The 27,099-nt window shown below is 43.4% G+C and overlaps 1 protein-coding gene across 3 annotated transcripts; it reads left to right on the forward strand.

Moving 5' to 3' along the window:
• The first annotated feature begins 1,210 nt into the window (after positions 1-1,210).
• On the forward strand, positions 1,211-24,178 carry RAE1 (ribonucleic acid export 1). Of its 3 annotated transcripts, none has more exons than XM_038750722.1 (13): positions 1,211-1,317; positions 10,690-10,786; positions 11,126-11,230; positions 12,329-12,421; positions 16,414-16,500; positions 17,130-17,216; positions 17,561-17,632; positions 20,243-20,350; positions 21,427-21,533; positions 21,618-21,693; positions 22,454-22,648; positions 23,003-23,088; positions 24,032-24,178. In XM_038750722.1, coding segments are annotated over exons 2-13 (1,107 nt in total). In that variant the 5' UTR covers positions 1,211-1,317; positions 10,690-10,696; the 3' UTR covers positions 24,033-24,178. The 3 variants fall into 3 exon arrangements, with proteins under 3 accessions (XP_038606650.1, XP_038606653.1, XP_038606651.1); XM_038750725.1 differs by lacking the exon at positions 24,032-24,178 and adding an exon at positions 23,732-24,014; XM_038750723.1 differs by lacking the exon at positions 24,032-24,178 and having other exon boundaries at positions 23,003-23,089.
• Positions 24,179-27,099: the final 2,921 nt, after the last annotated feature.

Below are 27,099 nucleotides of genomic sequence, written 5' to 3' on the forward strand. Positions count from 1 at the left end.
GCGCCCAATAAATACGATTGATTGATTCCCAAGCACTTAGTACAGTGCTCTGCACACAGTAAGTGCTCAATACGATTGATTGATGTCTGCTGTGTGACCTTGGGCAAGTCACTTCACTTCTCGGTGTCTCAGTTCCCTCATCTGTAAAATGGGGATTAAGACTGTGAGCCCCATCATCATCAATCGTATTTATTGAGCGCTTACTGTGTGCAGAGCCCTGGACTAAGCGCTTGGGAAGTACAAATTGGCAACATATAGAGACAGTCCCTACCCAACAGGGGGCTCACAGTCTAAAAGCAGCGTGGCTCAGTGGAAAGAGCCCGGGCTTTGGAGTCAGAGGTCATGGGTTTATTTTATTTTGTTAGTATGTTTGGTTTTGTTCTCTGTCTCCCCCTTTTAGACTGTGAGCCTACTGTTGGGTAGGGACTGTCTCTATATGTTGCCAATTTGTACTTCCCAAGCACTTAGTACAGTGCTATGCACATAGTAAGCGCTCAATAAATACGATTGATGATGATGATGATGGGTTCGAATCCTGACTCCTCCACATGTCTGCTGTGCGATCTTGGGCAAGTCACTTAACTTCTCTGGGCCTCAGTTGTAAAATGGGGATGAAGACTGTGAGCCCCACGTGGGACAACCTGATCACCCTGTATCCTCCCAAGCGCTTAGAACAGTGCTTTGCACATAGTAAGCGCTTAACAAATGCCAATTATTATTATTATTAAAAGCCCCACATCTCCTTGTGTTCCCCCCCAGCGCTTAGAACAGTGCTTTGCCCATAGTAAGCGCTTAACAAACACCAACATTATCAATAGGACCTCTGACTCCAAAGCCCGTGCTCACTGGAAGACGCGCTGCTTCTCCGCTAAGAAGAAGCCCCAGGACGAATGAAGGCGCTTGGTGAGAATAAGCGCTTAGTACAGTGCTCTGCACATAGTAAGCGCTCAATAAATACGATTGATGCTGATGAATGAAGGCCCGCTCAGAAGCCGCCTCTGCGGCCCCCCCTTGGCGTTCCCGAGCTGTCCACCAGGGGGCTGCTTCCGCCTCCGCTTCGCTCTCTCGGCGGCCCCGGCGGCGGCGCGAGGCCTGTGCCTTGCGAGCGTGTTACCGCGCATGCGCAAAGGGAAAAAAAAAACCGCCGGTCTGCCGGCCCCGCCCCTCCGTTCGGCGTCCGAGCCGGCCGGCCTGGCGGCGCATGCGCGGGAGGGGAAAAGGGGCTGACTGTTTCTGTGGCTCCGAGGCCTGGTTGTGCCCTCTGTGCCCTCGCCTCGGCCCCCCTGCCCTGCCCCCCAGGACGGCCTCTGCACGCAGGTAAGCCCCCCGCGGCTCCTCCTCTGCTCATTCGTTCAAGGGAAGCAGGGTGGCTCAGTGGAAAGAGCACGGGCTTTGGAGTCAGGGGTCGTGGGTTCAAATCCCGGCTCTGCCAATCATCAGCATCATCAGTCGTATGTACTGAGCGCTTACTGTGTGCAGAGCACTGTACTAAGCGCTTGGGAAGTACAAATTGGCAACATCTAGAGACAGTCCCTACCCAACAGTGGGCTCACAGTCTAAAAGGGGGGAGACAGAGAACAAAACCAAACATGCTAACAAAATAAAATAAATAGAATAGATAGGTACAAGTAAAATAAATAAATAGAGTAATAAATATGTACAAACATATATACATCATCATCATCATCAATCGTATTTATTGAGCGCTTACTGTGTGCAGAACACTGTACTAAGCGCTTGGGAAGTACAAATTGGCAACATACAGAGATAGTCCCTACCCAACAGTGGGCTCACAGTCTAAAAGGGGGGAGATAGAGAACAAAACCAAACATAAATAGAATAGATAGGTACAAGTAAAATAAATAAATAGAGTAATAAATATGTACAAACATATATACATCATCATCATCAATCGTATTTATTGAGCGCTTACTATGTGCAGAGCACTGTACTAAGCGCTTGGGAAGTACAAATTGGCAACATATAGAGACAGTCCCTACCCAACAGTGGGCTCACAGTCTAAAAGGGGGGAGACAGAGAACAAAACCAAACATACTAACAAAATAAAATAAATAGAATAGATAGGTACAAGTAAAATAAATAAATAAATAGAGTAATAAATGTGTACAAACATATACATATATACAGGTGCTGTGGGGAAGGGAAGGAGGTGAGATGGGGGGATGGAGAGGGGGACGAGGGGGAGAGGAAGGAAGGGGCTCAGTCTGGGAAGGCCTCCTGGAGGAGGTGAGCTCTCAGCAGGGCCTTGAAGGGAGGAAGAGAGCTAGCTTGGCAGAGGATGGGCAGAGGGAGGGCATTCCAGGCCCGGGGGAGGACGTGGGCCGGGGGTCGACGGCGGGACAGGCGAGAACGAGGTACAGTGAGGAGATTAGCGGTGGAGGAGCGGAGGGTGCGGGCTGGGCTGTAGAAGGAGAGAAGGGAGGTGAGGTAGGAGGGGGTGAGGGGATTGTCAGCTGTGTGACCTTGGGCAAGTCACTTAACTGCTCTGGGCCTCAGTTCCCTCATCTGTAAAATGGGGGTTGACTGGGAGCCCCCCGTGGGACAACCTGATCACCTTGTAACCCCCCAGCGCATAGAACAGTGCTTTGCACATAGTAAGCGCTTAATAAATCCCATTATTATTATTATTCATCCAGTCAGTCGTATTGAGCGCTTACTGTGTGCAGAGCACTGGACTAATAATAATAATGTTGGTATTAGTTCAGCGCTTACTATGTGCAGAGCGCTGTTCTAAGCGCTGGTGGGGGGGACACGAGATGAGGTTGTCCCATGTGGGGCACACAGTCTTAATCCCCATTTTACAAACGAGGGAACTGAGACACAGAGAAGTGAAGTGACTTGCCCAAGGCCGCACAGCAGACATGTGGGGGAGGCGGAATTCGAACCCATGACCTCGGACTCCCAAGCCCGCGCTCTCTCCACTGAGCCACAACCGCTTGGGAGCTCCCCCTTTTAGACTGAGCCCGCTGTTGGGTAGGGACTGACTCTGTATGTTGCCCACTTGGACTTCCCAAGCGCTTAGTACAGTGCTCTGCACACAGTAAGCGCTCAATAAATACGATTGAATGAAAGTACAAGTTGGCAACATAGAGAGACGGTCCCTATGTAACAGCGGGCGCACAGTCTAGAAGGGGGAGGCAGGGAACGAGACAATACAAGTAGGTGTTAATACCATCAGAGTAAACAGAATTCATTCATTCAGTCGTATTTATTGATCGCTTACTGTGTGCAGAGCACTGGACTAAGCGCTTGGGAAGGCCAAGTTGGCAACATAGACAGTCCCTACCCAACAGTGGGCGCACAGTCTAGAAGGGGGAGGCAGACAACTAGACAATACAAGTAGACAGGTGTTTTTTTTTTCGAGGCATTTATTAAGTGCTTACTATGTGCAAAGCACCGTTCTAAGGGCTGGAGAGGTTACAAGGTAATCAGGTTGTCAATCAATCAATCGTATTTACTGAGCTCTTACTGTGTGCACAGCACTGTACTAAGCGCTTGGGAAGTACAAGTTGGCAACATATAGAGACGGTCCCTACCCAACAGTGGGCTCACAGTCTAGAAGGGGGAGGCAGAACAAAACCAAACATACTAACAAAATAAATAGCATAGATATGTACAAGTAAAATAGGGTAATAAATACGTACAAACATATATACAGGTGCTGTGGGGAAGGGCAGGAGGTAAGACGGGGGGGGGGAATGGAGAGGGGGACGAGGGGGAGAGGAAGGAGGGGGCTCAGTGTGGGAAGGCCTCCTGGAGGAGGTGAGCTCTCAGTAGGGCCTTGAAGGGAGGAAGAGAGCCATCCCCATTTCACAGGGGAGGGAACCGAGGCCCCCCTCCCCTCCCCCGTCCCCGGCTCACTGGGCTCGCAGTCTTAATCCCCATTTTATAGGTGAGGTAACTGAGGCCCAGAGAAGTGAAGTGACTTGCCCAAAGTCACACAGATGACAATTGGCGGAGCCGGGATTTGAACCCATGAACTCTGCCTCCAAAGCCCGGGCTCTTTCCACAGAGCCATGCTGCTTTTCTAAGGTGTTAATACCATCAGAATAAATAGAATTCATTCATTCATTCAATCGTATTTATTGAGCGCTTACTGTGTGCAGAGCACTGGACTAAGCTCTTGGGAAGTACAAGTTGGCAACATAGACGGTCCCTACCCAACAGTGGGCGCACAGTCTAGAAGGGGGAGGCAGACAACGAGACAGTACAAGTAGACAGGTGTTAATACCATCAGAATAAATAGAATTCATTGTCATTCATTCAATCGTATTTATTGAGCGCTTGCTGTGTGCAGAGCACTGTACTAAGCGCTTGGGAAGTACAAGTTGGCAACATATGGAGATGGTCCCTACCCAACAACGGGCTTGCAGTCTAGAAAATTGGCAGCTGTATGACCTTGGGCAAGCCACTTAACTTCACTGTGCCTCAGTTACCTCATCTGTAAAATGGGGATTAAAACTGTGAGCCCCACGTGGGACAGCCTGATCACCTTGTGTCCCTCCTCCACTTTCAAAATGGACCAAAAATGGAGTTAGGCATCCATCATAATTCTGCCACTGTCGCCTTAAATCGGTTTAGTATTTTTGGAGATGAACTTCCAGTGCCTTCTCTGTCAGTAGCATCAGAGTGTATTTTGGAATGTGATGTATGGAAAATTTAGCCATTTCTATTTTCTGCAGGATTTCTTTTCTCCCCATTCCTTATAGAGTGTGGAGTTTAGGTGAGAAAAAAGACATCTGTGGTCAACCGTTGCATCTCTTGTACCAGTGTTATCTCACTCCAATATATAGAGCTCCCATCACAACACAAAGATTTGGCTATTGCTACACTTTGGATCATCAGTGGAGCTTGCTGCTCTAAATTTAAAAAAGATTACCTAAACATTACATCATAGGTTAACAGGTAGCTAGCTGTATGGTCCAGCATTTATTTAGCTCAGTGTGTCATTTGCAAGTGCTCGGAAGGAAGGAGTGATACTACTGAAGAAAGCATCTGCAAATGATGTAATAAAGTGATGTTGTAAATAGCCAAGAGAGCCTCAAATTGTAAAACTGTAAGCTGTATACATAGGATTTAGAAGTAATTATCTTTAAACCTCCAAAATCCCATGCCCCACATCAGTAATATTTGTTGAGCATCTGTGTACAGAGTATACTGTCCTATGTGCTTGGGACAGTATAATAGAGGTATCTCCACTCTTAAGGATCTTACACATAATAGGGAGACAGCTATTAATCAATTGTATTTATTGAGCCCTTACTATGTGCAGAGCACTGTACTGTGTGTTTGGGAGAGAATGATACAACAGAGAACTTGCAGTCTAGAGGACATCAAATAAAGCGGGCAAGGCCTTCTGGAAGAGGTGGGATTTCGGAAGAGCTTTAGAGATCGGGAAAGCCGCGGTTTGGCAGATTTGAAGTTGCAGGAGGGAGGAAGGGTGTGAGCAAGAGGTCAGAAAAAAAGATGGTGAGATTCTGCCCAGTCTGATCATCTTGTGTTGCTTAGCATGGTGTCCGGCTCAGGAGGGAGAAAGCTAATGGGATAGCACAAAGCCAAGGGTCAGGAGTTTGTTAGACATTGACAAGAATGGAGAATCAGTGGAGTTTTTGAGAAATGAGGAGGTGTGTGCAGAAGAACGTTTTAGAAAAATCATCCAGGGAACAGAGTGAAGGATAAACTGGCGAGGGGAGAGGCTGGAGGCAGGGAGGCCAATGGGAATGCTGATATAGCAGCCTGGTCGGGGGGTGGCAAATGCCTGAACCCTGATGGTGGTCATTTGGATGGAGAGGAAGAGATAGATGGGGAAATGTTGCAGAGGAAAAACCAAGAGGATTTAGTGGCAAATTGAATATGAGAGCTTAAAAAGAGGAAGAAGTCAAGGATAATGCCTTCAGAGACAGGGTGGATGGTGGTGGTGTCAACTGTGATGGAAAAGTTAGGTGGAGAAGAGGTTTTCGGAGAGAACTGAGTTCAGTTTTTTAGACATTGAACCTAAGATACCAGTGGAACACCCATGTCTCAGGCAAGAGACGGTATGAGATTGCAGAAGAAGTGAGAAGTTGGGAATGGCAAACTGGAGTTAGGAGTTACTCGCCTACAGATAGAAACTGCAGCCATGGGAGCAGATGAGCATATGTCTCTATATGTTGCCAATTTGTACTTCCCAAGCGCTTAGTACAGTGCTCTGCACACAGTAAGCACTCAAATACGATTGAATGAATGAATGAGTGAGCATCCCAAGGGGGTGGATGTAAAATGAGACAAGAGGAACCAGAACGGAGCCCTGAGGGACCTCCACAGTTAGAAGATGAGGGGCCGAGAAGAGACGGTGAAAGAGACTGAGAAGGAGTGGTTTTGGGGTAAGAGGAGAGACCAGGAGAGAACCGTAGGTAACACCAATATTAGATAGTGTTTCCAGGAGAAGGGAATGGTCAAGGAGGATTAGAATACAGTAAAATTAATTAACTGGCAAGGACAAGGGGTAGATTTGGAAAGCAGATGGGAGATCTCTGGAGAGTTGGCTGAGACTGCCTGCATCGGTTTTGAGAGTATAGGATACTGTCTGCAGCCTGGCTATATTCTCACATTAGCTGAGAAGAGATGGAGATTATGTTGCTGAATATGGGAAAATTATGCACCTCATTTTCACAGACCTTTTTGGGAAAATGGGACAAATAAGCACTTAGAACAGTGCAAGCACTTAATACAGTGCTCTGCACATAATAGGTGCTCAATAGATACGATTGAAAGAATGAAAGATATACACACACACACACACACACACGTATGTGTATATCCTGCAATATTTAGAGAAACAAAGTGGTCAAGTGAAAAGAGAACAGGATTAAGAATCGGACCTGGGTTCTTATTCCAGTTTTGCCACTCATCTGCTCTTTGTGATATTGAGCAAGTCAGCTAACCTCTGTACACCTCAGTTTCCTCAACTGTGGAAATGGGGATGATAATCCCTGCCTTTCTCTACCTCAGAGGGATGCTGTGAGGACCCATTCATTCATTCATTCAATTGTATTTATTGAGCGCTTACTGTGTACAGAGCACTGTACTAAGCACTTGGGAAGTACAAGTTGGCAACATAGAGACCCAAATAATAATAATAATAATGGCATTTTATTAAGCGCTGACTATGTGCAAAGCATTGTTCTAAGCGCTGGGAAGGATACAAGGTGATCAGGTTGTCCCACGGGGGCTCACAGTCTTCATCCCCATTTTACAGATGAGGTAACTGAGGCACAGAGAAGTGAAGTGACTTGCCCAAAGTCACACAGCTGACAAGGGGCGAGCTGGGATTTGAACTCATGACTTCTGACTCCAAAGCCCGTGCTCTTTCCACTGAGCCCTGTATATAATCAAGGCGTCATTTTACTATTCTCTGATGATCATCTATGGGAAAATGAGGGTGTATGTGTTTAGGGCAGTTTGGAGTTAATTATGAAGCATTCCCAAATCTGTTTTAATCTGAAAGGTGAGGTTCTGCATGGATAGTCTCCTGGCGGAATCGACACTGAAGGGCAGAAGGCATCCGTCCTTGGCATAGATGAATCTGGGGCTGGGTGAACGTCTTCTTTCCATCAACTCCATGCCGTCCTTCGTTATAGGGTACCTCTGTTCACTTTGGGGGTGCCACTTCTTCATAGCAACGATCAGCACATCATTCAATAATGGTGCCTTTGGAGGCTGCTTCAAGAAGTTACCTTCATGATGGGCATTTGGGTATGAGCCACTACCCATTTAAAAAAAGATCACGGGAGATTTGTCAGTTGCCAAAATGCTCTCTCCACAGGATCTTTCTTACAGAAATTGGAAGTGGAAGGTTCATATGCAACGATCCCTTTAGTTGTGGAAATAGCTTCAAAAGCCATCGATATTCCAAAGAAGCCTCTGGGCTTGCTTGCTGAATTCCAAATAGATGGTTCACCAAGTCGTAGGTTCTGGTGGATCTTGGGCCTTCAAAGTAGAATGTGCCCACGTCTGCCTTTTGCTTTATCAAGGTTGTGTTGCTGCAACAGCGGTTGTCATTTTGGAAGGCAAGCCCCTCTGTCCCCAAGTGCAATGACCCATTTTTTTTGAGAACACTCAGTTCAGCCACAACACGTATTTTGGCCAGCTTGTGATGAGTGACTAGATATCGTTGTTCCGCGGCAACGAGAGCCTCTTTGGCCCAGCTGGATGGCATTATCAAAGAAATTGGTTCAGCCTCTGCACTTACGTGGGGTGTTGAAACAGGTGAGGGCTGCAACAGGATGGATCCTTAATGCAAGGTGTCTCAAGCCCCCAACCATCATGTTCCAGAGAACCAGTGTATCTAAAGGGGACTGCAAATGCCTCAAAGACAGGGCCACCTGTTATTAATAATGATAATTGTGGTATTAAGCACTTAGTATGTTGTAATAATAATAATGATAATGGTATTTGTTAAGTGCTTACTATGTACCGAACACTGCTCTAAGCTGTGGGATAGATTCAGGCTTATCAATTTGTACATAGTCCCTGTCCCACATGGGACTCACAGTCTTAATTTCCAGTTTACAAATGAGGTAACTGAGTCACAGAAGAGTTGAGTGACTTGCCCAAGATCACACAGCAGACAAGCGGTAATGCCGGAATCAGAATCCAGGTCCTCCTAACTCCCAGGCCTGTGCTCTGTCTACTAGGCCAAGCTGCTTCTATGGAATTAGAAGTGCCCTTTTCCCAAGCCAGGATGGCCATTCAGTTCCAAGCAAAGTGTTTCATTTTCTGAACCATCTCAGCCACCTGAAAATATGGCACAGATCGAGGACCTCCCATTTTCATATGGACAGTTCAAACTCTTTTATATGGCTCAGTGGGGTAAGGTTTTAGGTAGCCATGTTTTTAGACAGGTGAGACTTAAGCTAAAAGGAAAAATAGCCTAAAGAAAGGTGGTCCCATGTTTCACACTTCCACACGTTAACTATCTTATGCCAATAGCCCTTATGGAAAAATAGATTTTCCACTCAAGCAACGCTTGAACCTGTCCCTAAATGAAAATGCGGACCGAAAATTGTCTACAAAATGAATACAGCTAATACCTGGAATTCTGCAAACATTGTTTACCCACCTCGCTCTGCAAATATTTTTTGCATCGTATAGAGATGAGAGAATTAGAACAGAACCGACAAATGTTTCTTGATTTAAAAACTCCTCCAAAAGTTTAAAGTGGAGAATACCGGGTGGGAATTAAAAGCAACTTGTGTAGTTGGTGCCTAGTGAAAGATCTTAGTTGCATTTTACAGTGAATAGATGGTGGAGTCCCAGCAAGGATACTGACTACAAACGCTTTGAGGTGCTTCCAAATAACAGGGGCAGAAACGGATCCTCCCAGGACACTTGGGAGTGGAATTCACCTTTTTGGGCCTCCAGGGTGTCTTTTAGTATCATTTGCTGATGGTGTTTTTTCCCCCAGAAGGCCTTAAAGGGTTAATGTAGCTCCCAAAGGTGCCCTGAGACTTACTGGAGACTCCGGCACCAGGGCAAACAGTAAATGGGTCATTCACAGTACCAGTCAGTGAGCTAACAACGTGTTCAACCTACAGACCGGGCACTGTTCAAATAAATATGGGCAACAGGCTTTAGTAGGGAACTCAGTGGACAGTGACACTTTTTCACAATGAACTTTGTCAAATATAAGTCTTAAATTTATCATCACTGACACATTTCACTGCTTAATCAAAATAGCCTTAATTTCATACCAAAACTCTCCTTTATGAAAGTAAAACTGGAGATTTGATTGAATTACAGATTCTTTGAAAGACCTAAAATTATGATTAAAAGCGAGCCCATCAATTAGGGTGATAATTCTTAGAAATGTTTATGTACCAAGCACTTTAGTAAGCGCTGGGGTAGATGCAAGATAATAAGGTTAGACCCAGTTCCTGTCTCATGTGGGGCTCAGAGTCTAAGAGGGAGAGAGAACAGTTATATGATTTTCATTTTACAGAAGAGGATATTGAGACACAGGGTAGTTAAGTGACTTGCCCACGGTACCTTAGCTGGCAAGTGGCAGAGCTGGCATCTGTACTTTATTTTATTGTCTGTCTCCCTTTCTAGTGTGTAAGCTCCCTGTGGGATTAGGGATCATGTCTACCAGCTTTATTGTGTTGTACTTTCCCACAGGTTTAGTACAGTGCTCTGCACACAGTAAGCCCTCAATAAATACCACTCTTTGGTTAGAACCAGGTCCTCTAATCCCCAGGCTCATGCCTTTTCCAATAAGCCATGCTGCTTCTCTTTATAGTACTCCACAATGGCTGATAAGGTGTTCTAGGGTGCTCTACTTAAAGTTGTTCCTCTGTAAGGACTGTTGCTGCTGATGCATCTTTGCTTTGGGAATAAAAGTGCCTTATAAAATCAAGGTGTTTATTGTTACATCCTCTGGTCAGTGGAGATTTATGCTTAGATACATGCCTTTCCCTTACGTTTTGCAATTTTGTTTATTTGGGAGCCAAGTAATTCACTTTTGAAAGTAGACTTGAAACCAGAACTATCAGATTTTAATTTTCCTCTTTGTAATTCAACTCACTTATTTTGCTGTCATGTGATATTTGTAGTTTAGTACAACCTGGTGGTCTCGGTAACTTTTTAAATCTTTTTTTCCTTTTTTTAAATTTTTTTTGTTTGTTTTTTCAGGGCCAAGATGAGTTTGTTTGGATCAGCCTCAGGCTTTGGAACTGGTGCTACCAGCATGTTTGGAAGCACAACTGCAGATAATCACAACCCTATGAAGGTACCTATAATACAGACAACGGCCTTCTTCTTTACTCCCAAAAACATTCCTGAGAGTCGGTGTTTGGGCCACGGCATCTTTTTTTTTTTCATGCCTTCTCATTACCTGAATTAGTATCCACCCCTGGAAAGTCTGCAGTTTATTTGGTCAGGTTTTACTATTTGAAAACCTGTGGTAGGAACCACTGTTCTAGGTCCCTGTGGACAATTGAGGTCCCATTCCTGTGCTAAAGGTTATTCTGCTCATCTTGGATTATGTCTCTTGGATTCAGGGCAGTAAGGGAGGAAAGCTGATTTTCAAATTGCCAGACATAACACCACTGCCTTTTTCTTTGTGCAGGATATCGAAGTTACGTCTCCTCCTGATGATAGTATTGGTTGTCTATCTTTTAGCCCACCAACATTGCCAGGGAACTTTCTTATTGCTGGCTCCTGGGCCAATGATGTAAGTATTAAATATGTATGGGTATTGTAGATATCTTCTTACAATAGTGACACACCAAGAATGTTCGTTTTGACAAACTCCTGCCCTCATGGAGGGTGACTGACCACTCTTCCGCTTCCTCCTGAGCTGGAGAGATCCATCTGGGAACCCCCTTTCCACACCACCTCCCCCAAAACCAGTTCGTAGGCTTTTTTGTCTCTTTCCCCAAGTCCCCCTGTTCCAGAGTTCTGGTCGTCTTCCTCCCGATTCTCTTCCAAGCTCATGATGGGGCTCCCGTCCTGTCAACAACTCCAAGAATTGGCTTGGGACCTTAGATTAATGTGGACAGGCCCACCCTATTGTTTCATTGAAAATTCGGAAATCAGGAGCAAGTGAGGATCAATGCAGGATAGGGTGAGACAGTCCAAATTCTGGGACATTGTAAATGTTTTGTCACACTTGTCAAAGCAGTCAAAATTATTGGAAAAGGTATTAGTTTCTAGATATCACCAGTTATGGTTATCATATACTTCTACAGTTGAGAAGGGAAAATTCTTTTAACTTTGAGCCCAAGAATGTCAGTAAATATTGAGATCATTGGCAAACCAAATTACTTGTCACCTTGTGGTCATATTAGCCCCGTTTTATTCAGAAATAATGTTCTGTTGAACAAAGACAACGTTCAGCTGTGAAATGCACCCTTTTAATCATTTGTGTTTGTGAACCTTTTTACCAAAACTTATATATTCTAGGTATATTTAGGATAAAGTTTGGTCATAGAAACTGAAAAAAAAAGTGCAAGTGCCCATTCTGGCTCTTATTCTTTTTTTGTCTTTAAGCAAGGTGCATCAATTCCACTTCATTTTTAGAAAATAAACATTTGAAACTCAAAGATGTATAAGAGAATAGCTATGAGGAAAACGATGGTGAAAACACAAAATAGGTTTCAAGCTTTAACCTTAAAAAGAAATGGAAACTACCGGCTATGTGACTGCTAATCTATACCCTGTTTCTTCTCCCAACTTCTCATCCTCTCCTTGTACCTAACTATTGACAAACAACTACAATGTAATATGATCAAAACATAATTTGCCCCAATTATTCCTTCTATTAACACAGGTGCGGTGTTGGGAAGTACAAGATAGTGGACAGACTATCCCAAAGGCTCAGCAGATGCACACTGGCCCGGTGCTTGATGTCTGTTGGAGTGATGTATGTTTCTTTCTGTTCAACCAGCATTTTTTTTTCCTGTGCTGAAACATGATGTGCTCCAAAAAACGCTTGTAGCTTGAAATGTAAATCTTATGGCTCTAAGTGGCAAACATTACCAAGAGGCTTTCAATTTTCTGAATGCAAATTTAGTGATCTTATTAGGTGCTTGCATTTTAGGTAGCTATTATGAGTTTAGTTATTAAGACAATGAAAAAAATGCCATTATTGGGTCAGGCTAGTGACCTGTTTAGCCCCATGTCCAACTGGAGCCAGGTGATGATTGCCCTCCTTAATATCGATTCCGATGTTTAGGATGAACCATCTTAACATCCCTAACTTCTTGGTGTTCCTAACATACCCTCTGCTAACCCATTTTGGTCCACTCATCCGTGAATTTTTCTAAACCTATCCTAAATTGTATTGTTACTTTCTGCGTGAGCAGTTCCATATGCTTCCTTACCACCTGGTGGATGACAAAGCTTTTCTTTTTGTTAGTTTGAACTCCCACCTTCAAACTCCAGTGAGTGTCCCCTTAGTGAGAAGTGAGCAACACTTCCTTGCTCACCCTATCTACACCCTACAGGCTTTTGTCAGTCATGTCCCTTCTTCCAGAGTGGAAGAATTCTAAATCTTGCAGACTGTCTGCTGAGGACCAACACCCTGAGATCTTCCTTTTTGCCGTCCTCTATGCCTTTTTCAGCTCTATTCTGGCCTTCCTTGAAATGCAGCAGACATTGTGATCCAGGCGCTGCACTGGAAAGAGTCAAACTGAGGCCCTTTTTTAAAAAAAAAAATACTGGCATTTATTAAACACATGCTATCTGAACGAGTTTGCCCAAGGTCACACAGCAGACAGATGGCGGGATTAGAACCCAGGTCCTTCTGATTCCCAGGCCTGTGCTGTAGCCACTAAGCCACGTTGCTTCTCAAGCACAGGGGTGGATTCAAGATAATCAGGTTGAACGCAGTCCCTGTTCCACCTGAAGCTCACAGTCTGTCGGAAGGTGGAGGATTTGGTCCCCATGTTGCAGAGGAGGTGATTGAGGCACAGAGAAGTTAAGTGGCTTCCCCAAGGTCACAGAGTAGACAAGGGGTGGAGTCAGAATTAGAACCCAGATCCTCTGACTCCTAGGCTCATACTCGTTCCCCTAGGCCACATTGCTTCCAGCCTTGTGTGGTCATCCGGGAGTTTAGTCCCACATTCATGGCATTTCTCTGCCCAAATGAGCAGTGGCACACTTTGCGATTTCACTGCTCACTCTCCCTTCCCTAAATACCTCAGTTAGAGAATCGTGGTTTTCCCAAACTGAAAACTTCTAGAGTGAAGGATTTATTAGTCCCCAAGAAGCTGTGTCTGAAACCTCTTGTTTATTCATGGACACATGAAAGCAGTTTAAAATTGTTTACACCTGCCTGTGCCCCAGAACAAATCTTTAAAAATAAGAGTTTTATTTAGTCTGGGGAAATTCATTTTTAGAGATTGGGATATATTTTAGGCAACTAGACTGAGACAAAACATTTAAAGCCGGTTACTTAGGACAGCATCACAGAACTTTGTTTTCTTGTAAGCCAGTGCTTACAAGTGCTTTTCAAGGTTCAAAAGAATGTTCTGAGAGAGAGTGATATTTGTTTATTTAAAGTCATGTGATGATGATGTCTCCTGTCAAGAAAAATGGACAAGCTTGGGTCTTGAGGCTTTAGGAACTAGAAGCAGTGTGGCCTAATGGGGAGAACATGAGCCTGGGCTCTAATCCAGGCTCTGCCAATGGCTTGCTGTGTGACCTTGGGCAAGTCACTTTACATCTCTGTGCCTCAGTTTCCTCCACTATAAAATGGGGACACCTGTTCTTCCTCCTAGACTGTGAGCCGTACACGGGACAGGAACTGGGTCTGACCTAATTAACTTGTATCTTCCGCAGTGCTTAGAACAGTATTTGAATCACAGTGAGCACTTAACAAATACCATTTAAAAAAAAAGAATTGATTGTAGTGCAAGTGATTTGTGCAGTTGTACACTCTCCCGTCCCTGATGGTTACATTCTTGCTGTTACAGAGAGTGTGCAGTGAGCAAGTAGAAAGTCAGGGGTGGGACTAGGGTTTTTTTTTTATGGTTACTGTAATCACAGCATACTGCTGATGTTGCACCATAATGTAATCCAACAGACAGGCAGTTGCTTTGGGAGCCACTCCGGGCTTCATCACCCATATTGGCTTGCTATTTTTCAGGATTCCTGCTGGGTCTGCACCGAACCAGTGAACTCTAAAGGGGACTGCAAATGCCTCAAAGACAGGGCCACCTGTTATTAATAATGATAATTGTGGTATTAAGCACTTAGTATGTTGTAATAATAATAATAATGGTATTTGTTAAGTGCTTACTATGTACCGAGCACTGGTCTAAGCCCTGGGTTAGATTCAAGCCGATCAATTTGTACATAGCCCCTGTCCCACATGGGACTCACAGTCTTAATTCCCATTTTGCAAATGAGGTAACTGAGGCACAGAGGAGTTGAGTGACTTGCCCAAGATCACACAGCAGACAAGCGGTAATGCCGGAATCAGAATCCAGGTCCTCCTAACTCTCAGGCCCGTGCTCTATCTACTAGGCCAGTCTGCTTCTATGGAATTAGAAGGGCCCTTTTCCCAAGCCAGGATGGCCATTCAATTCCAAGAAAAGTGTTTCATTTTCTGAACCCTCTCAGCCGCCTGAAAATATGGCACAGATCGAGGACCTCCCGCTTTCATATGGACAGGTTGAACTCTTTTATATGGCTCAGTGGGGTAAGGTTTTAGGTAGCCATGTTTTTAGACAGGTGAAACTTAAGCTAAAAGAAAAAATAGCCTAAAGAAAGGGGGTCCCATGTTTCACACTGCCATGCATTGATTATCTTATGCTTATCTTAGAGAAGCAGTGTGGCTCATTGGAAAGAACCTGGGCTTTGGAGTCAGAAGCCGTGGGTTCAAATCACAGCTCTGACAATTGTCAGCTGTGTGACTTTGGGCAAGTCACTTAGCTTCTCTGGGCTTTAGTTCCTTCATCTGTAGAATGGGGATGAAGATTGTGAGCCCCCCGTGGGACAACCTCATCACCTTGTAACCTCCCCAGTGCTTAGAACAGTGCTTTGCACATAGCGCTTAATAAATGGCATCATCATCATCACCCTTGCAGAGCTCTCAGGGTCCTTGGATCAGAAACCATCACAACTGGTGGCACAACCCTCCCAGCCTCTCCCCAGCTTCCAGAACAGGGACTGGAGCCCAGGCCTCCTGATTTCCAGAGCTTTTGAAAGCATAGCAACTGCAGGATGCTTGGAAATGTGTTTCCAAGTCACTTTGGCTCTTGTTTCTTAAGAAATTCTGAATTTGAAAGCCTGGTAGGAACAAGTGTATTTGGAGAGTAAGGGGTGAATGAGTGGAAATAGGCTATATTGTGAAACATAAGGTCAAGTTTGGCTCTTGTTTCTTAAGAAATTCTGAATTTGAAAGCCTGGTAAGAACAAATGTATTTGGAGAGTAAGGGGTGAATGAGTGGAAATAGGCTATATTGTGAAACATAAGGTCAAGTGGGCCATTCTAAGTCTCTTACACTTTAGTGTTTTTGAGCCCCTCTCTATCATGGCATTAGGACTGTGTAGTCTACTCATGCCCCATAAAGGATTCTCCAAATCAGAGACCCAGGGTCAGGGAGGAGGGAGTTTCCTCATCCCAGCCGGCGGCTAATTCCTTACGCACCACATATGGGAAAACCAGCTTCAACATGTTTCAAGGTCAACTCTGACCATCCGGGCGTGTCAAACTCCCGGGACAGAAGCCGGAATGGCAGGTTAGAGACTAAGGTTCCGATTGCAGGATGCGTAATTTGGTTTGTAATAAAAGCCCCAAAAGTCCAAAGGAGAGAAAAACTTTTAACATGTTAAACCTATTATTTTGAGGCCGTTTATCAAACTTTCATTGTCATTACAATAAAAGTGTTTTTTCTCCCGTCACCTTAGGATGGAAGCAAAGTATTCACAGCGTCATGCGATAAAACTGCCAAAATGTGGGACCTCAACAGTAACCAGGCCATTCAGATTGCACAGGTAATTTAGAGTAAACTTACTGTTTCCTAAAAGAGGGTGGTGGGGAAAGAATGTGTCTAAAAATATTTCTTTTAATCCTGTGCTGCGTGTTTTAGAACTGGTGGAACTGAGCCTTTTCGGGACTTTGTTCCGTGCACTTCACTACTCAAAACCAAATTACCTTACCTTAGGGATACCGAGGATTTTTTGTAGTCTTAGGATCAAAGTTGCTTGGAGGCATTGTAGTAATTTCTTTAAATCCTTCTTGTGTGAAAAATGGAAGAACTAGAGTAGTAATACCTGCTTTCTCCAAACACACCTTTTCGCTTACCACTCCATTTTGAGTCCCTTGCCATTCTGGAGTTCTCCCATCACATCTGCTTATGGAGAGGCCAAGATTGATTTTTATGGCCATATCCAGACTGTGTTTTATGGATGAAAATTGATTTGTACCCAGATATCTGTAAAAGTTCTAAAGGGGCCGTGAAACGGCACAAATAGTGCCGTTTAGTTTTTTTTCCAATTATTGCCAAGTATGTTAATTGAAAAGCGTTTCCTCTCATTATTCAGAAATTGGACTAGATAAGCAATTCATATCTGCCTTGTTTCATTGAATGTGTGTTTTGAGGTTTGCTTGTTTGTTTTTAAAGCACGATGCTCCTGTGAAAACTGTGCATTGGATCAAAGCACCGAACTATAGTTGCGTGATGACAGGAAGCTGGGACAAGACTTTAAAGGTATAACATGTTCATGAGGTATTTGACTCTTCATGTATTTATAGTAAAATTTTGGAATATTTTGTGATAGTAAAAAATATATTCTGCTATTTAAGCAGTAGTTCATATACAGAGCCACTTTGCCTTCTTTCTCCTATCTGTAAATTATTTTGGTGTCTGTCATCCCTGCCAGATTGTAAACTCCTTGAGGGCAGGGATCATGTCTACCAATCGAGTACATTTTTTCAAGGACTAATACAGTGCTCTGCACCCAGTAAGCATTCAGTAAATACCACTGATGCATAATAGGTGCTTAATAAATACTATCAAGTGATTGATCCATAAGTCTCCATCTCTCATTTTAGTTTTGGGATACACGATCACCGAGCCCCATGATGACATTGCAGCTGCCTGAAAGATGTTACTGTGCTGATGTGGTAAGCATCATTCAGTCCCGGTGTCTTAAAGTTTCTTAAAGAAAAACTCTCATAATATAGAGTACAGTGGATTTGATGAAGCATTTACATTTTCTGCTCTAGGTTCAGCAGTAAGAAAAAGGTGTTGTGGTAGAGGTGTTTTGTGTTTTTTGAAGAATAGCACATCTCAAATTCCAAATCCTGTTTCTGAAATGTGCTTTCTTAATATTCAGATATTTTTTATGAAATCCCTAGTAGATGTACCAATGTCTGCACTTCAGTAAGGGACGCTTATTGTGTGTGCACAGTGAGGTTCTGTGGGCTTTGCATCTGCCTTCAGTCACTTCTACACCCATATAATTGAATTTCACCAACAATGACATCTTTGAGCATGAAGGGCAGCTTTGTGTACTGAAAAATACAATGTGACATGCAGAGTGACTCAATAGTTTTATGACACGGCACTCATCTTTTTGACCATTTGGCCAAGGTGGCCCTGGAATACGGATCTACAACCTTTTCTTGTAGAAGAGCCAAATCAAAGAAAACCATTCAGCGGTTTGGGTAAAGAATCACTCATAGAATTTAAACGGAAGGTGGGGGGCGACTTCAATCCATACTTCATGCTGCTGCCCGGATTATCTTTGTCCAGAAACGCTCTGGGCTTATTACTCCCCTCCTCAAAAATCTCCAGTGGCTACCAATCAATCTGCGCATCAGGCAGAAACTCCTCACCCTGGGCCTCAAGGCTGTCCATCACCTCGCCCCCTCCTACCTCACCTCCCTTCTCTCCTTCTACAGCCCAGCCCGCACCCTCCGCTCCTCCGCCGCTAATCTCCTCACCGTACCTTGTTCTCACCTGTCCCGCCATCGACCCCCGGCCCACGTCATTCCCCCGGGCCTGGAATGCCCTCCCTCTGCCCATCCGCCAAACTAGCTCTCTTCCTCCCTTCAAGGCCCTATTGAGAGCTCACCTCCTCCAGGAGGCCTTCCCAGACTGAGCCCCTTCCTTCCTCTCCCCCTCATCCCCCTCTCCATCCCCCCCTCTTACCTCCTTCCCTTCCCCACAGCACCTGTATATATGTATATATGTTTGTACATATTTATTACTCTATTTATTTTACTTGTACATATCTATTCTATTTATTTTATTTTTTTAGTATGTTTGGTTTTGTTCTCTGTCTCCCCCTTTTAGACTGTGAGCCCACTGTTGGGTAGGGACTGTCTCTATATGTTGCCAATTTGTACTTCCCAAGCGCTTAGTACAGTGCTCTGCACATAGTAAGCGCTCAATAAATACGATTGATGATGATGATGATGAAAGAAAGAGGTGGGATGGCGGGGAGAGAGGGAGAGACAAAAAACTTATTCCTGATAAATTAGTAAGAATTGCTGCTAAAGTAGCAAAACACAGTTGTTTCACCCCTGCGCACCCCCTCACCCCCAAGTCTTCTTGTGCTGCCACTCGATACCTCCACCTCCAGTTGGGGTGAGGAGCACGGTGCCCAGGGCAGGGGTTGTTCTTGCTTCCTGTCCCCAGGTTGCAGGACACTGCCACTGCACCACTGCACAGTTACCGGTAGCTATGAGGGGTGAGTGTTCCCCTTCCCTGCCTGGGATGGTTGGCCAGCCTCATCACCATCCGGGCTTTGGGGAAGAGGAGGAGGGTATGGTCTGCTCCAGCCTGCCCTGTTGCCTGGTGAGGACAGCGGGGACTTTACCAGTTCCCAGGTCACCTCCTGCCAGCACAAGGCAAGGATGAATCTGCCGTCTTGACACCCCCCCGGCTCCCCATAACCCCTTTCTGGTTCCGAGGAGCGGACAGATGAGATGCTTCCTGTCCAGAAAGCTAAAAGAGGGAGAAGGTATCAGCCTCACCCTCGCGGTGCTGAGTCCACCCACAGAGTGGATGGGACTAGAGAGCCCTGTCTGCTGTCAAGAGGCAGATGTGGCTTCTCTGCCAGAGGTTCCCACCTCCCACCCTAGAGCATCCAGACCTTTCTTACATCTCTTATTTTGGGTCCTCCGCATTTGGGCAAAGCATGCTAGTGGAATTTTGTTTGAAAACTTAATTTTGTTTTAAAATACCATGCCTTACCTATCACTTTTATGCAGCAGAAGCGGCGTGGCTTAGTAGAAAGAGCACAGGCTTGGGAGTCAGAGGTTGTGGGTTGTAATCCCGGCTCCACCACTTGTCAACTGTGTGAGTTCCAACTTGTACTTCCCAAGCGCTTAGTACAGTGCTCTGCACACAGTAAGCGCTCAATAAATACGACTGATTGATTGATTGATTGATTGATGTCACAACTTCTCTGTGCCTAAGTTACCTCATCTGTAAAATGGGGATTAAGACTGTGAGCCCATATGGGACAACCTGATGACCTTATATCTACCTCAGCGCTTAGAACAGTGATTTGCACATAGTAAGCCTTTAACAAATACCATTATTATTATTATTACTACTAATAAATTAGGAAAGTGCATTTAGCAGTAGATTGTTGGAAGCATATTTCCTCATTTTAAAGGTGTTTGCTTTGCTTATGTGTCAGATCGTTTAATCAGAATGTGAGAATTACAACCATGGGATTGACTGTGGTCACTTCCCTTCATTCCTTTATTCTCTCGGTGTAGGTCTATCCCATGGCAGCTGTGGCTACTGCAGAGAGGGGGTTGATTGTTTATCAGTTAGAGAACCAGCCTTCTGAATTTAGAAGAATAGACTCTCCACTTAAGCACCAGGTAAGCGTTGAATTAAAGTAAAAGCCTTTCTGTTGAAAAGTACAGTAGTCAAGAAGCTTTGATTCTTATTTTTCAAGTAGCTTTCTCTTGATGTGGAGTAGAGAGAGTCAACTTTAAGGTGCCTGCTCTACCTGCTTTTTAAATAAGGTGGATTTTTTATTTTACAAATGTTTTTAGTTTGCTCTATGGCACATGGACCATGAGAATGCAATTTTGTAAATTAATATTGGGAAGAAATTATGATTTAGATTTCTAATCTAAATATTGGGGTGCTGTCGATTGAGAAATACCCATACAGTAGCTCTGAAAGAAGCTAAAGCTGTCGGTTTGATTCAATACTCTAATTCACCTTTTATCACAGCGTTTTCTAATGGGTTTTCCCTTTTCCCCTGGAAGGTTTGAACAAGAGTCTCACTTATCCCCATAATTTACTAGGAGAATAGGCAGAGTATAAGACTGACAGGTAGTCAAAGGGAATTATTTTGAACCACGTACTGTCAGAGATCCCTTTATTAACATTTTATAATTGTTAACAAATTCTAAGAACTTTTTAAAGAAAAATACTTCCAATTTTTTCCAGTTTAGGTAAAGTTACAACTTGCAATTTGAGATATGGGGAAAATAGAAAATATAATCTTCTTTAAAATATGGCATAGATTTTGAGAATCTTTGGGAGTTATATGGGAGTTTTGTAAAACATGTGAAGTGGTATTAAATTTTGTAGCGGATTGTCAGGATCAATGGAAAACTCTTTCCTATGAACGTTTAAGTTAGAAAAGAGTTTATACTAAAGAAGTTTCACTGCAGTTATGATTCGAAGGTGGGAAAACACTTTAATTTGGATAATGTTGTGAGTTGATGGAAAAAAAAATGGCTCAAAGGCAAAGTGAGTTGGGCCAATAGGCTGTTTGTGACTTAACATAGAACAAATCTCTGAAATCAAGCATAATGAATCTTTGAGTTGGAAAGACAGATTAGGCCTATAAATGCTACTTGTTTTACATGCTTCTTATGACATATGGGTTTTTTATCTGAAACCTAATAATAAGTACCTTTCCTCTCTCCCCCATCTATAGCACCGCTGTGTTGCCATTTTTAAAGACAAACAGAATAAACCTACTGGCTTTGCTCTGGGAAGCATTGAAGGAAGAGTTGCTATTCATTATATTAACCCACCCAATCCGTAAGTGTGATCAGAATAATTTCAGCCTGCTCTTGTTTTAAGTTTCTCTAAGAAACCTTAAATATAAATCTTTTCTTTTTCCAGTGCCAAAGACAATTTCACCTTTAAATGCCATCGATCCAATGGAACTAATACCACAGCACCTCAGGATATCTACGCAGTGAGTAGAAGGAGAAAATACCTTATGACTTACTGTCCAAAGACAACTATCCTGTGGGTAAAAACACATCCTCATGTAAGACCTGGGGGTGAAGCCCCCTGGATCACACTTCCCCATTCCAAAATTGGGCCCAGGTTTCAGCCCCCTCAGCTTTGTCATGTAAATTAGAGGGAGGTGGGCTTACTCGGTTTTCTTCCCAAAGGGAATTCTCAGGCAGAGAAGGCAGTGTACTGTCATCGAAAGAGCAGTTTCCAGTCCCAGCCTGTTACTGACCTGCGGTCTGTGACCTTGGGCAAGTCGCTTAACCTCTCCAACCCTCAGTTTCCTCATTTTGTAAAATGGGGCTGACATCTACTTTCCTTGCCTCATAGATTGTGAGCCCATGTTGGACGGGGACTGCGTCTAATGCATTTATCACATATCTTCCCCAGCTCAGCGCTCAGCACCCAGTTAGCACTCAGGAAATACGATAATTTAATTTTCTGTTCTCGACAGGGTAGGTGGGAATCCCTGGAGCCCCACCTAAGCTCAGGAATGGGGTCGCTTGAAGTGGATTTGTAGTAGCCACCCATGATAATTTAGCAGCTCAGCAAACGTTGGCCATGAAATAGAATCAGGAGATCTTTCCAGATCTTTGAAGTGTACATCCATACGGTTTTCTGTTCCAAATCTGAACAAGGCGTGCATGGCTAAATGCTGCAATGTCACATTCGCCATCGGTTGGTTTTCTGCTCATGGGGGAATGTAAAATTCTGTGCAGGTAAATGGGATAGCATTTCATCCTGTCCATGGCACCCTTGCAACCGTGGGATCTGATGGCAGATTCAGCTTTTGGGATAAAGATGCAAGGACGAAGCTGAAAACATCAGAACAACTGGACCAACCGATATCTGCTTGTTGCTTCAATCATAATGGAAACATATTTGCCTATGCTTCTAGTTATGACTGGTCAAAGGTAAGGGTTCATATTCTAGCTTCTGCTAGAAAGGATTTGATTTGGGGAATGGCTTTTTTGAAAAGTAGCCAATAATTCCAAATTGATTGTATCACTTTTAAATCAATATCCAGATGAATTAAACCAAATAAAGTTAGGATTAGAACTGCTTAGGGTCTGGTAATTGAGGATTCTGTTGAGGATTCTTTTCCTTAATGAAACAAGGATGCCATTAGATGACATTTTATGCTCAAACCAATGTTTCAGAAATTTAAGAATCTAATTGCTGTCCCTATAAAGAAAGACGAAAGGAATATGAACAGTACCTAGGAGCGTGGCAGATTGTAACCCAGTGACTTTTTTTTTCCCCATCAGGGACATGAATTTTACAATCCCCAAAAGAAAAACTACATTTTTCTGCGGAATGCTGCAGAAGAGTTAAAGCCCAGAAATAAGAAGTAGTAAGTATGAAATTTATTTTTTAACTGTTTTCTTTCCATTCCTTCTCCGCTCAGTCAGTTTTGGATCATTAACATTTGTCAGGTTCTTGACCTGTCCTTGGTATTCAACTCCAAATTTGAAAATCCCAAAGCAGGTGGCTTGTGCCATAAAGGAATGGGTATCCGTGTAGTGACGCGCCATCTGTGCATTCTTCTGAAATTCTGTTTTTCACATCAGTCAGTTCTGTTTGAGTGTTGGAATCACTGCACTGCGTAGACATCTAAGCATCTGTTTAGGGATTTTACAATGCTTCAGCAAAGTCTGCATTTACCAAAGATTGGTGTGTATTCTGTAAATGCTGCCTTTTGTAATAAACTGTTCTGAAATTACCAAATGGTCAACCTCCTAGTGGTGGGTCCATATTGGGTTGTTTAGTTTATAATTTAGAAATAGGCTTTGGGGACAGCAAAAGCCTTATTTCCTTACAGGGAAAAGTCCCCGTGCACCCAGTTCTCCTATAACAAGGGGGTTGCATTCGTGCAGAGCCCTAAGTTAAGGGAAACTTGGGTTGTACTACTTACCCTGTGGCTAAAGGGGCTTGTGTGCATGCATGCATGCATGCACAAAAATGCTTCTCCCAACACTGCATTGCTCTGAATCCAGACAGGTGCTTGTTGTTGGAGGAATGAAACTGAACGAACTTTATCATTCGGGGAAGTGGAAGACCAATAGCTTTACCCCTCAGCAGCAACAGCAGTGTGTTCCCTCTTCTGCGTGCTTCCCAAGCCCTGAGAGATTTCTTCAATCCCACCTTTCAGGTTCTTTTGTTGACCCTCATTCGGGACTGACCTCTTTGCCATTTCTAGTGCGCATTAGGAGTGGAGTTAAATTCATCATCGTTTGGACTGTAAAATCTTCTGTCATAATCTCGATACCCAATGTATTTCTTTCTTTTTGTTTTAGAACCGAATGCTCTTTATTCCTGATCATTATTTGGGGCCAGCATGTGAACTGAAGATCTGTTGAAATGTAAAATTCTGTGAACCATGGCAGTATAAGATTTGTGTTTGCTTATGTCTAAGATTTTTAATAAAGTTTTATTAGAATATATCATTTCCATTTGGTATTGCAAGTATTTGGGGCCAAAATCAATAACAGAGCTGCTATATTCTGTCTCTTAGTACAGCTAAGAATAAATCCTTGGCTATTCTTGCAGTTCTTAGCTTTCTAAAAATACACCAAAGTTAAATGCTCTAGGAAAAATATCCTGATTTGGCAAGGTAACAATGTAAAAAGCCATTTTCCCTTACTGTTTCATTATAAACTATTCCTGTGCTTCTGTGTCTTAGAATAAGGCTGCTGTTTCTTGGAAAGATACAAGGCTGCCAGTCTCAAAAGTGAAGTAAGGCTGCCAATCTCAAAAGTGAAGTACTACACCTGCCTGTTTATTCACAGCGAGCGTCGATGTTTTTATCAGCAACTTCAAAATGACAGCAGAGTTGAACATATTGACATTTCTTTTTTCAGATTTCTTCCAAGACAGATGCTGGATCTGTAATGAAATAAGTATTTGTACTCCAGACTGTGCTTTTGAATGTTCTGTTTTCCAAGAGTGGTGTTTTACAGTAATATTTATTTGGTTTGTGAATACAAACATTTGCCACTGCAGGAAAATAACTCATTCTTTACTTGAGAAGGTCTGCCTTTGAGTGCCAGCATGTTAAAATGACCTTGGAATTCAGTGTGTCCAAGCCTATACTCAAATAATTTGTTATCCAGACTGAAGGATATCTGATGTTTAAAACGACAGTAGTTATTTGGATCTGAATTTAAAACACTTGCTAGTGTAAACCAGGCATGATATGGAAATGGAATATTTTTCCAGAGGAAAAATGTAAAATTATCTCCAAGCTTCTTTGTGTCATAATTTTAAAACCCTGCTCTTCAAAGTAAACAAAAATGCCTCACCAAGCACCCCCAGAAAATGGCACAAAGACAAGCAAAGATGGATGTATAAATTATGCAGACATGATTCTGGCTGTGCAGTGTGGAGAGAAGGTTTGTACAGTATTGCATCCTTGCATTATTCTCTTAAACAACTCTTAAGCATGGGAGTTACATTCTTGACAAAACGCGTTTTAGGAAAACTCAAGCTATAAGGAACTCACACCTTGACTGTCGCTTTGTGCGTGCACATTCCCGTCTGTGCAAAAATTTTGATGGTTATAAGCATTTGGATTAACAAGACTTTCCACTTAATTCAAATTCATTTTGAAACTTCCAGTAGGTGGCAGTAAAGACGGCTTGAGAGCCAAAGTTGTATAATAATAATAATAATTATTATAATTATAATAATAGGCATTTGTTAAGCACTTACTATGTGCAAAGCACTGTTCTAAGCGCTGGGGAGGATACAGGGTGATCAGGTTGTCCCACGTGGGGCTCACAGTCTTAATCCCCATTTAAGCGCTTACTATCTGCCAAGCACTGTTCTAAGCGCTGGGGTAGATACAGGGTAATCAGGTTGACCCACGTGGGGCTCACACTTTTAATCCCCATTTTACAGATGAGGTAACTGAGGCACAGAAAAGTTAAGTGACCTGCCCAAGGTCACACAGCGCACAAGTGGTGGAGGTGGGGTTAGAACCCACGTCCTTTGACTCCCAAGCCTGTGACCTTTCCGCTAGTTCCCATAGTTCCAGAGAGCTCAGTGGCATAATTTAAAGCGAAACTTTTATTATTTTCACTAGTCTTTTAATATGCTAGATAAATTTAATATACTGTTCATTCAATCACATTTACTGAGCACTTACTGTGTGCAGAGTACTGTACTAAGCCCTTGGGAAAATACAAAATAACAATAAGCATATTCCCTGCCCACAACATGCTTACAGTCTAGGGGGGAGACAGACATCAATATAAATAAATTACAGTTATGGACATGAGTGCTGCGGGGCTGGGAGAGGGGTTTGAATAAAAGGAGCAAGCTAGGGTGATGCAGAAGAGGAAAGAAGGGCTTAAAGAAAGCTTGGAGGAGATAGGCCTTCATAAGTCTTTGAACTGGAGGGAAAGGAATCTTTGAATACTTTTGTAATTATTTTGAGGAAAAATGTATTTGCTCTTTTTTCTCATTGGATTTCTAATCTCTCCGATTGCTATAAGGGAACATTAAGCCAAGGCAGACCCATTATTTCTCAATCAGAATCTTTGTAGCTTTCTGTGAAGATCACTGAGACCACTATCTTCATTACAAACAGGCTGGTTTGTTTTAGGATCTGTGCACATATATGAGTAAAATAATAATTATGGTACTGAAAAAACTTACTATTTGCCATGCAGTTTACTAAGGGCAAGGGTAGATACAAGATAATCAAGTTGGACATGTTCCCTGTCCCACATGGAGCGCACAGAGGGAGTAGGATTTAATCCCCATTTTACAGATGAGGAAACCGAGCCCCAGAAAAGTTAAGCGATTAGCCCATGGTCACATAAGCCAAGTGGCAGAGCCGAAATTCTAACCCAGGTCCTCTGACTCCCAGGCCCTTTCTCATTCTAATAATAATGGCATTTATTAAGCGCTTACTATGTGCAAAGCACTGTTCTAAGCGCTGGGGAGGTTACAAGGTGATCAGGTTGTCCCACGGGGGCTCACAGTCTTCATCCCCATTTTACAGATGTTGTAACTGAGGCCCAGAGAAGTGAAATGACTTGCCCAAAGTCTCACAGCTGACAGTTGGTGGAGTCAGGATTTGAACCCGTGACTTCTGACTCCAAAGCCGGTGCTCTTGCCAGTGAGCCACGCTGCTTCTACTAAGCCGTGCTGTTTTCCATAAAGCTTTTAGACTGTGAGCCCACTGTTGGGTAGGGACTGTCTCTATATGTTGCCAACCTGTACTTCCCAAGCGCTTAGTACAGCGCTCTGCACACAGTAAGCGCTCAATAAATACGATTGATTGTAAATTCACTAGGTGGCACTCTTTCCTCTGACTGTGGACTATGTTGGTGACATTCATAAATCATCATTCTGACTA

Source organism: Tachyglossus aculeatus, chromosome 8 (genome assembly GCF_015852505.1).
Source record: "Tachyglossus aculeatus isolate mTacAcu1 chromosome 8, mTacAcu1.pri, whole genome shotgun sequence".
Classification (NCBI taxonomy): domain Eukaryota; kingdom Metazoa; phylum Chordata; class Mammalia; order Monotremata; family Tachyglossidae; genus Tachyglossus; species Tachyglossus aculeatus.